Raw genomic sequence first — 10097 nt, forward strand, 5'->3', positions numbered from 1 at the left:
ACACTTCCTGGTGTGGACTGAGTCTCCACACTTGGAAGTGCAGAGTTTGCAGTGTCCACACTTCAAGTGTGGAGTAGCCCACGGAGCCCCCGTCTCTTCGCATGGTGTTCTCGTGGACGAGTTTGAAGTGTGGCGACTGCAAACTCTGCACTTCCATGTGTGGAGACTGAAAATTCCACTCCTCCGCATTTCAAATGTGGAGTTCTCCACGTTTGGTCTCACAGTGCTCGCGCCTATCTAAATGCAAAGGACAGTTTCTTCTCTACCTTGAGAAGTTAAATGCTTGAATGAAGCATTCAACTACGCGTCAATTTTGCTTTCCTTATGATGATTATCTTACCCTTTTCTTTGTTTGCGTGTTTGTTACAGGCCAGCTGGCTGGGCTAGATGTGATAGCCATCTTGCCTGAGCCTACAGCAGCTGCCATGGCTTTCGGATTTGGCAAAGGAAAGAACTCAACAGTATTGATATTTGACCTTGGTGGCGGAACTTTTGATGTTAGTGTTCTCATTATACGGGGTGATAATTTCCAAATCTTGGCTCACGGAGGAGATACCCACTTAGGAGGGCAAGATTTTGACTCCATCCTGCTGGACTTCGTCATTGAAGTAAGTTACTCTTTAATAATGACACAATGAGCCTCATCTGGCTATCCCATTGCTTCTCAGTGGGTGATTTATTTCTTTTCAAGTTACAATAGGTCAGACAATGCAAATAATGATATGTAATTTGGTGTTCTGTATTTTTCGGAAACATTTCTGCGCATTGTTCTCAGCTTTTCCGAACAGTCGTTTCAACTGATAGTCGTGAGGTATAGACTATACCAGGTATAGTGTTTTTTGGATTGAAGGAGGCCTGCCTGCTGCTTTTGGAGCACTGACTCAGGACCTCTTGTGTTACATGCATCGAATTGTATCGACTTACTTGCATGATTTTCACCTCACGTTCCTGATAGTCAAACAGGATAGAAATTCTATGAACCCCAAAGTGTTTTATTGTTTCAAACTGATTTTATTATTTGTCTGTTGTGTGTCAGGACATTAAGCAGTCACTTGGGGTCACCATTAGATCAGAGGAGGAGCCAGAGACACTGCACGAGCTTCGTGGAGCCTGTGAATTGGTGAAGCGCAAGCTGTCCACCATCCCCCAAGCCTCCATCAACGTGTTCCTGAACCGCCACGGCAAGGGCTACAAGAAGGACATCACTCGCGCTCTCTTCGAGGACCTGTGCACGCCGTACTTCAAGAGGGCTGTGGACATCTTGCCCACCGTGCTGACAGAAGCCAAGGTGAGCACTGAGGATGAAATGGAAAGTCTGAGAGTTGTCTCCAAAGGGCAATACAAATTGAGGAAGTGACATCTCTATGAGAAAATTTGTGTGTATCAAACATCTTCTTATCGGCCAAAACGCAAGTTGTCTGAATCATGAAATCTGAAATCATTGATCAGAAACAGTTGTTGATAGTTAGTGGACACATGCGCTCATAAGGGTTGTTAACACTCTTTAACTCCTTTGCAAAATTTGCCTTTCAATCCATGAATAGTTTTTTCAGTCTTTAAAACAATCGTTTTGTATATGTATTTCCTAACATTCTATTTGCATCTGTGGACCTGAATAAGTTTCAATGCAGCTGTGGCTACAGACAAAATGCCAGTGGCCTGCCCGTTACTCTTCCATGCCGGAAGGGTTGCCTACCCCGTCGCGGGCAGGCGCTAGAGGCCCCCATCTCCCGAAGGGATACAGGCCTCTAGCAGGCGTTAGGCTTCACAAATGGGACTCTTTCGATAAATTTTATGCAGTGTCAAGCGCCCTTACTTCCTGGAAGGAGAGAATTTCCTTTGTCGCCTCCTATATTTTCCATATGTTCAAAGAGAAACCTCCATGTGAGTTGCTAGTTTCTTGACTGACTCACTGTGGTCATTTATATGTTTATCTGAGCTACATATCCTACTTCCTTAATTCATTCATTCCAGAATCAAGGAGTTAATAATTTAATTTTTTGAAAGGTATGATCAGCCCGTTAACACCTGTATCTGTATGTTGCTGAGAGATTGACGGCTGAGAGTGTTCTCTGTGTTCTTGTTCCTCTCTTGGGGTTGAACAAATTTTGGTTTAGGAAGTCCTTTCCCATTATGTTAATTTTGTGTAATGGGAGAAGTAATGTTTCAAAGTTTGTGAGTTTTGATTTCAAATCTTTTCTCTGTTTGCTTTACAGGTCAGCAAGGAGGATATTGATGATGTTGTGTTGGTTGGAGGTTCCACTCGAATCCCCAAGGTGCGCAATATGGTACAGGAGTTCTTCAACGGCAAAGAGTTGAACAAATCTGTGAATCCGGATGAGGCAGTCGCTCAAGGTGCAGCCATCCATGCAGCAGCTCTCACAGGCCAGAGTGGAGCGAAGCAGGTTCGTCTCAATCGCTTGATGGATGTTTGTCTTTAAGCCTTTTACCATGAACACTACCTTCTTTCTAACATATGCAAGTATCCCTGTTTTTTTGTTTTCTGAGCGTAATGCCAATCTATTTGCACAGGTCGTGATGCAAGATGTGACCTCCCTGTCTCTGGGCATAGCATTGGCAGACGGGCTGGTGGCTGTTCTTATTCCACGGAACACGCCACTGCCTTTCCAGATCACAAAGGGTTTCACCTCAGCCAGTGACAACCAGGAGGAGGCTGAATTCAAAGTGAGTTGTGGTTTCCTTCTTGCCCCTTTCTGCACCATTAATTTTTTTCTCTTTAAAATTGACTGAACATTGGAAAAATTTTGATCTGTATGGATACAGATCAAAATTTCATGAAGCGCACCAAAATATTACAGGTTCCACTGTTTCTTGAGAGACAAATTTAGAGCTGCTGTATTGCATACCAGCATCAATGTTTTTTCCTCTGGATAAACAAAGTCATCTCTATTGGATATGCTTGCACCTATTCAATAAAGAATAAGAGACTTGCTACATATTGTCGACACTAGTTCAAACTATTTCCTCAAAATTATTTTCTCGGACGCTCCTTTTGCTTCTCAGGGAGCCATTGTTGACCAAACAATTTGAATCATCTACGTAATTTATTGCATGTGTTCCCTCTAGCTTAGTTCATGCAGTGGTTGCTTGTCTTGTGGGTTTCTTACTTCTTTCTGGAAATTAGTGGGATGATTGCTAACAAATTTATTTTGAACAGGACTCTTCACCCTGTTCATACACACAATCCAAACAGCTTTTTTTCCCTTTTTTAAAAAAAAAATTAAATCAAAGGATAGAGGTGGGTTTAGAAAATGGGGAGGGAATATTGTGGAAGTTGCGCATTGATAGAGGCAATAAGAAGACTGCGATTTGTTTCTTACTTTTCTTGGAGGTGTGCCCCTTCCCCATTGGATGCGCGCCTGTTTAAAACTTCCCAGCGCAGGGTGTGCTGATGCTCTCTGACTGACTTGCGTTTGTGTTGCCAGGTGTGCCAAGGGGAGCGAGCCAGGTGGGAGGACAACCACGTGCTGGGCGACTTCACGCTGAGCATCCCTTCGCTGCCCCAGGGCGACGTGGACATCGCCACCACCTTCTCGCTGGACGCTGGCGGCGTGCTCACCGTGACGGCGCGGGAGAGGTCCACCAACGAGGAGGCCAGCGTGACGCTGCACAGCGAGGCGCGGCTCAGCGACCGCGAGCTGCAGGAGATGCTGCGGAAGGCCCAGCAGCACCGCGCCCAGGACGAGGAGCTGCGCGACAGGGCGAGGCGCGAACGCTACCGAGTGTAGGCTGTGGCCTTGGAGACGCCTAGGCACCTTGATTCCGAGCAAGACACTCGTTGCTCTCTCCCTCCGTGCCCTCTATGCCTCTCTCTATTTCCCTCTCCCCCTCTCCTCCACCCCCTGTCCCTCCCTTTCTCACCTTCCCCTACCCCCGGTCCGTCTCGTCTAAGGGAGGCCACCCAATAAGTGTGAGGGAACAGAGGGGCCCACCCTGTTTGGAATCAAACTTCCAGTGGGTGTGCATTGTGCAAAGTGAATACTGGTCCATCAAAGTCTTTCCAATGAGTATGCTGTTGAATTTTGCTCATTATGATCCTCATCTTTTGGACTGTATTGTTCTCATTCAAATCGTTACCAAGTGGACTGCTAGAGGTGTCCCTCTTTTTTCAATACTTTTCCTCTGTGGGTAAAAGCGTTTTTGTACCTTTCTTTTTAACTGCATATCATAGTTTTCTTTGTAATCAGAGAGAAATTAAAATAAATCACCCTGTTATTTGGTTGTTGTAATGTGAGAATTTTGTGCATGTCTCCCCTGCCAATGTGTCGTTTTTATGAGGGATATGGTGCACCAATAAATATTTTCTTCCTGTTTTTTTTTATTTTTATTTTTTTAAATTTGAGAAACCAAGCGGTAGTTCCTATTTAATGGAAACAGTTATACAACTTTTTCATTCTTGAAAATTCAGGAGTAGTAAATCTTACATCTACTTACACAAGCTCTAAGGTGCACTTTAATCCTTAAAATACTTTTTCCTGTATTGGCAACGGACAAGCGTCTATGGCATTAAAACAACTTGAAGAAATCAAATCCAGATCAATAACAATTCTTGACATGCTTATTTCTGCAAAGAATATGTGAGTTCTTTAACATAAAAATTAAAACTAACAAATTAAAGAAAGAAAAATTGACTGAGTGAACAATTCTTCAAACCCTTACTTAAAAAAGAATAAGTGAATTCTTCACATAAAATTGAAACTATAATAATCTAGGTACAGCAACTTATACTTAGGAACATTCAGCAGCACAGTAGCTGGACAGTTTAAATGTTCAGCTTGCAAATTATGAGTGTTGATAATCTTGCTGAAATATAAAATATTAAAACATTGTCTGCATTCATAAGATGCCATACGGATCTTCTAAAATTAAGTTAGCTCTAACATTTGATACCAAATTGTATGAATTCTTAACACACACTAACAGAAGTATAGAAACCATAAAAACCATACTATGGCTAGGATTCAAATAAGATTGTCTAACTGCAATAACTTGCTAACAACTTCATTATGCGTTACTTGACTTGCTACAAGCACTGATTCAAGTGCTTTGCATTTATTTACAGAGTTATTTAAGTTTGGCACATATACTTGGAAAATATCTATCAAATCTTCAAGTCTATACCCAGCAGCATCAGGGCAAAGCTCCCTGAATAACGGCAGCGTATCCACAAAGCCGAGACATATTTGTCTGAAGTTGTCCAAGAGCCCCACAGCATTGACTGCTTTCAGCAAATGGTAACTATGAAAATTATGGGCACCATGCCCAACAAGAATAACTTGACCATTCAATCTACTTAAAAAGTTAAGGAAATCAGCAACAGCATCATAAAATGGTTTGGGCACCTTTTGCATGCCATCCACAAATAGCTGCCCATCTTGGCACACAAATTTATTCACTGCATATGCACCTGGGTCAATGGGGCGATTTGGAAGCACATAAGCATTAAATACTGACTTCTTAAACTTTGCTGCCAGCTGCAGAATAGCAGCACTATTTGAGAGTCCTGTAGTATTGATGTTGAACAGCACATTTATTGGTGCTTCATAAAACTCGTACATGGTGCCTGATGGTGATGGTTCCTGAAACAAATAGGCTAGCTTAGAAACTTCTTCAAAAAAAGGAAAAACAAAGATGCGTTAAAAATGGATGAGAAAACTTTCATCCGGATCACTGAAGACCTGCACATTCTAGTGACAACATTTCCAATCAGATTGAACAAATTAAGGAATTGGATTGGTCATCTATTAAGTTAAGCTTACAAAAACATAATGAACTATTGAAGCACTGCAATGCTTGCCATCTGAGCTCATGTGTCGTAGTGAATGAGAATAGTGAATAGTATTTTAATTATTAGGTAAGTCAAAAGCTGACATAACTGTTGTTCTTTTTTTCAATTTTCTACGGACAGGGGGCAACTTAAGCCTCTTCAAATTACTTTTCCTTGATTGCAGGTTTTTTTTAATAGAAAGAATTCCTTGAGCACCGTACTGCTCTGAAGAGGAGGGGAAGGGGGGAGGGGGCGGGAGGAGGCACTTGGGCATTCCCTCTGAGGTTTCAACGACTATGGTACGGTCCTGAGCTCCGTGAACGACTAGACGGAGCGAACCTTACGAAGCACTCCACCCACCCTCCATCCCCTACCGCTAGTTAATTGATTACGGAAAGGCAACCACAAGAAAAATCATCTTGAACTTGACACCCGGCCACCTAACCTAATCATGGCGAACAGCCCTTTGCAGTCTCCAACCCCGAAAGAATTGACCCAAGTTCCTTTTCGACTGATTTATGCGCAGATCTTCAATCAAGTGGCGGAAGGCTGGAGAAATAACCACTAACCACTAAGATAAAAGAAGGTCTAGCCGCAGCAAACTTGCCCGTCGACAAACACAAAAGCTTCCAGCTTACAGCCTGTAAAGCGTAAACAAAGCGGACTGCCAGAGGGGGGAGGTGGGGATGCAAGGGGAGGGCGTTCTCTTGTTTTTTGTTGCTAGGTTACGGACCAAGCCGAGGAGGATAGCAGAAACGTCAGGAAAGCGTCAGGGACTCAGTTGTTTGGTTGTTTTGATGTTTTTATGCAGTAAGTTTGCATCAGATCAGCATGAAGTTTTGTGCGCTTTTAGCGTGCAAGAATAGAGATGTCAAAAACAAGAAGACTTCGGGGATTAAACATCACGTGTAAGTTTGTTGATGGGCATCCTAACCTCTACTCCTTTCCACCTTTTCTTGAGATGTGATGTTATTATTTCTCACAGGTTCCCTTCTGAGGATGCTATTAGAGGACAGTGGATATCATTCGTGAATAAGTTTAACCGCACCTTGGACTGGACTACAAAAGCTAACAAGGGTGCATACCTTTCTGAGGACCACTTCGAGAAGGACTTGTACTCTCAAAGTGGATGCCTTGTCCACCATGCTGTTCCTACTAAGGATCCCAGTGAGTCTTTTTCACTAACTGCCTTATTTTACCTTGTTATATCAATTATATCAAACTGATAGTGTGTCTTTTAATTGTAGATTTACTGCAGAAAAGGCCTTTGCGGTAAAACTGATACCATCTCTGCACCACGCTCACTTACTAAACAGACTGAACAATTTTGACAAAGTTTGGCCACCTCAAGGTGATGAGGAAATTGATCTTGACGTCCATCCTCAAAATGAAATGTCAAATGCTGAACATGTTGAAGATAAAATCATAATTGACATGCCCATGTCACCACAGGAAGACTTGGAGCGAACGCTCAGTGCACATTCTCTGTCTGATCCATCGGTTGAAGTTCTGCGTGTTGATCAGATAAAAGAAAATATTCCACCTCAACCGCCCATGGAATGTGAATCTCACTTTGATAGGTACAGTTATTATTTTCATTATTTACCTCAGTAGAATGTAACCTGTGCATATAAATTGTAGCTGCCAAAATATAACCAAACTAATGTCGAAAAATGTGTTTATGCAGTGATGAGAACCAGCCTATATTAAGGCAGGGCAGCTCATTCGACAGCTTGGAAATGAACACAAGGTGATGTGTTCCTCTGAACTTACATCTCAGAAGATATGTAGTTTGCAACTTTACTTATAATTCAGATTGTTTCATTTTCTTTCTCACAGTCCTCCCAGATTGTTTTCAAGCCCTATCACCAACAGGAAAAGAAAGCAGTATGTTGGAGACCTTGATGTTAATGATTTTGCCACGCCGGAAAAAGCAGAGAAATCGTTAAGTTTGCTTAAGTGCCACATTTTTGGATTGAGACGCCATTTGAGAGTCTGGAGGCAAAAATGTCGCAGATACAAAGTAAAGATCAAGAACTTGGAAGCACTGCTGCAACATTACAACATACAACATCCTTGAGAAAGAGGAAGGGGTGAGGGCAAGTATTACATCCATTTTACAATTACATTATAAATGTAATCAAGCAATATGTTCAATGGCAAAATCACTCTTAGTAATACTAAACTTAAGTTCATGCTTAGGAGGCAAGTCTAAATCACACCGGCAAAATGCCTGTCTGTTCAGGAATTCAATGCAAGAATAAATCAGAAGATGGATTTGCTCTTTTCTTAACAAACAAGACTAGACGCTTGGTCTTGGCGAAGATCCTCGGCTTGCCAGAATCTACACTGCTGAAGTCCTTGCCGAGGCAGGGCAGTTCATTGGACAGCTTGTCAAAGAATACCAGGTACTGTATTGTGATCCTATTTTCAGCTTCATGCAATGTTTAATAAGTACAATCCAAACCAGTTTTTAATTCCTATTTTATTTTTAGCTGGTCCCAGTGTTTTCACCACCCAAGACCGCAGCAGAGCAAAAAGTACAGTGACTTTAAAGTAACATATTGTAACCCCACTAATAAAGCTCAGAAATCATTGGACTTTGTAAAGAACAAGTTGTCATTTTTACACGCCAACTGACAAATTTGAAGAAAAGAGAAAAGCTATTCCAACTGAACATCAAAAACTTAGAGACAATGTTAGAAGATTTTAAAAAGCAATAACTTTATTTACCTGAGGTCATGATAAGGTTCTATGCATCAAGGTAAATTTAAGATGGTGGGGCAGTTCAAGACCAATTTGTTCTGTAAGTTTAAAATGTTAACTTTCACTTAAATTTTACCAGTTTTGGTCAAAAACTCAACTTTCGTAGGATTATTAATTATTAATGTAAAACTTGGGCTGTAAAGCACATCATTCAGTGAAACACTGAAGGCCAGACTGATGTATATTTGCCATGAAATTCCAAAGTTAGCTTTCTTTCACAGAATTTCACCTTGTTTGAGGTCTGATCTGATTCTGAGATGTCACATCAGATTTCTGCCGAAGTTGACATGGAACTGCTCTTTTATGGATTCCTCTCCGAACGAAGAATCCATTGGTGCGGTCACACGTTCGGCTCGAGTCCTCTTGAACGACTCTAGAGCTCGAAACGTGTCGAGTTTTGTCCGCCTGCACCAGGCTGGCAGGGGCAAGGTAGGCCACCAACCCTGCACCTCTGCGTGGCGTGGCGGGTTGGTGGCCTACCCGGCAGGCGGTACACCGTACACCCTACACAGACGACTGGTTTCTGGCTGCGGCGTACCCAGGCTTTGCGATTAGGGAACGGTGCAAGCCGAGTGCAAGCTCAAGGCGACGTCATTACGGATCGATCCTGCAAAAGGGATGTGTGTAAGAGGGTCTCTTTTGGAGCTGGGGTTCAAATCTCGGCTGGGAATAATGCTTACATTTTCCGCCGCACCACTGCTTTTCGCAACCGCAGCAGCGTGTCAGATGGTGGTGGCCCACCTTCTGGCTGACTACATTGGAAGGGGCTCTACTGACCCGCCCTCAAAGACTCGTCTTTTCCACCGCGAGATGCAAAAGTTTTCTCACCCTTTGGCCTGCCCAAACTTACACTGTTACCAAATTATGCGGCCAACTGATGAAAATAGTTTCGTCGCTAGGACTCGAACCCAGGTCCTCTCTCGAGGCTGCCTCTTCGCCCTGCGCTACCTGGACTTACAGGTAATGTCGTCCAAGCTTAGACAGATGATACTGAAACTACCCGCTCTGCGCTTGAGAAGTTAACTGAGGAAAATGTAATGTCAGTTGGGGAGTCGAACCCAGGCCCCCTTTACAGGCTCGATCTATAACGCCTCGCATTGAGCTAGTTACCCAGAGAAGAAATTGTTAGTTTCCTTAGCCAGGATTTCCGTCTAAACTGTGATCGTCCTGCGGCCCCTCGGCGGAAAGGGAGACCACCCTTTTGGCACGCCGCAGGGAGACGAGCAAAACAAGTCATTTCACACACTCACAACACTCTGGTTCACTCTTCGCACTGGTCATTGCCACTCGCGGGCCCGCGACGACGCGTGCATGACGTGAGCGCATTCACTGAAACTCAAAACACTATGAATATAGCGTCAATTGGTGCAATGCTTTTGCATTGCACATGAAGTGCCATGCCTTCCCATTCCCATGCATTGGTATTGGGTCTTTTCGCGAAGCATTGCAGCTTTGCACGTGTGGTGCGATATCTCAGTGCATTGCACCATACGTGCTATACTCATAGCGTTTGGAATATCAGTGTTGCCGCGCTTGGGAGTCG

General features: G+C 43.2%; 4 protein-coding genes across 6 annotated transcripts in view; 3 read left to right on the forward strand and 1 right to left on the reverse strand.

Moving 5' to 3' along the window:
* LOC117641870 (heat shock cognate 71 kDa protein-like) overlaps positions 1 to 4255 on the forward strand; it is a 12351-nt gene extending 8096 nt beyond the window's left edge. For all 3 annotated transcript variants that reach the window (XM_034379616.1, XM_034379618.1, XM_034379617.1), the window contains exons 5-9: positions 370 to 608; positions 1037 to 1288; positions 2217 to 2405; positions 2533 to 2685; positions 3447 to 4255. In XM_034379616.1, coding sequence (XP_034235507.1) covers positions 370 to 608; positions 1037 to 1288; positions 2217 to 2405; positions 2533 to 2685; positions 3447 to 3749 — 1136 coding nt within the window. In that variant the 3' untranslated portion in view covers positions 3750 to 4255. The remainder of the gene's footprint in view (positions 1 to 369; positions 609 to 1036; positions 1289 to 2216; positions 2406 to 2532; positions 2686 to 3446) is intronic.
* A 55-nt stretch (positions 4256 to 4310) lies between these two features.
* LOC117641872 lies at positions 4311 to 6492 on the reverse strand. Its single transcript, XM_034379622.1, has 2 exons — positions 6358 to 6492; positions 4311 to 5600 (listed from the first exon to the last, which is right to left on the reverse strand). Exon 2 carries the CDS (start codon positions 5577 to 5579, stop codon positions 4983 to 4985), a length of 597 nt encoding a protein of 198 aa, XP_034235513.1. The 5' UTR covers positions 5580 to 5600; positions 6358 to 6492; the 3' UTR covers positions 4311 to 4982.
* Positions 6493 to 6500: 8 nt separating this feature from the next.
* Positions 6501 to 7287, forward strand: LOC117641874 (THAP domain-containing protein 6-like). Its single transcript, XM_034379625.1, has 3 exons — positions 6501 to 6696; positions 6774 to 6955; positions 7036 to 7287. The coding sequence occupies exons 1-3, from the start codon at positions 6620 to 6622 to the stop codon at positions 7062 to 7064; spliced, it is 288 nt and encodes a 95-aa protein (XP_034235516.1). The 5' UTR covers positions 6501 to 6619; the 3' UTR covers positions 7065 to 7287.
* LOC117641019 lies at positions 7181 to 8400 on the forward strand. Its single transcript, XM_034378112.1, has 4 exons — positions 7181 to 7368; positions 7476 to 7538; positions 7628 to 8196; positions 8284 to 8400. The coding sequence occupies exons 1-3, from the start codon at positions 7181 to 7183 to the stop codon at positions 7866 to 7868; spliced, it is 492 nt and encodes a 163-aa protein (XP_034234003.1). The 3' UTR covers positions 7869 to 8196; positions 8284 to 8400.
* Positions 8401 to 10097: the final 1697 nt, after the last annotated feature.

Source organism: Thrips palmi, unplaced genomic scaffold, assembly GCF_012932325.1.
Source record: "Thrips palmi isolate BJ-2018 unplaced genomic scaffold, TpBJ-2018v1 HiC_scaffold_15, whole genome shotgun sequence".
Taxonomy (NCBI): domain Eukaryota; kingdom Metazoa; phylum Arthropoda; class Insecta; order Thysanoptera; family Thripidae; genus Thrips; species Thrips palmi.

Coding starts and splice junctions, on each gene's coding strand:
- LOC117641872 (XM_034379622.1), bottom strand. CDS start 5,579: ATGTACGAGTTTTATGAAGCACCAATAAATGTGCTGTTCAACATCAAT.
- LOC117641874 (XM_034379625.1), top strand. CDS start 6,620: ATGAAGTTTTGTGCGCTTTTAGCGTGCAAGAATAGAGATGTCAAAAAC. Junction 6,697..6,773: donor TCGGGGATTAAACATCACGT/GTAAGTTTGTTG, acceptor TATTTCTCACAG/GTTCCCTTCTGAGGATGCTA. Junction 6,956..7,035: donor TGTTCCTACTAAGGATCCCA/GTGAGTCTTTTT, acceptor TTTTAATTGTAG/ATTTACTGCAGAAAAGGCCT.
- LOC117641019 (XM_034378112.1), top strand. CDS start 7,181: ATGTCAAATGCTGAACATGTTGAAGATAAAATCATAATTGACATGCCC. Junction 7,369..7,475: donor TGTGAATCTCACTTTGATAG/GTACAGTTATTA, acceptor GTGTTTATGCAG/TGATGAGAACCAGCCTATAT. Junction 7,539..7,627: donor AGCTTGGAAATGAACACAAG/GTGATGTGTTCC, acceptor TCTTTCTCACAG/TCCTCCCAGATTGTTTTCAA.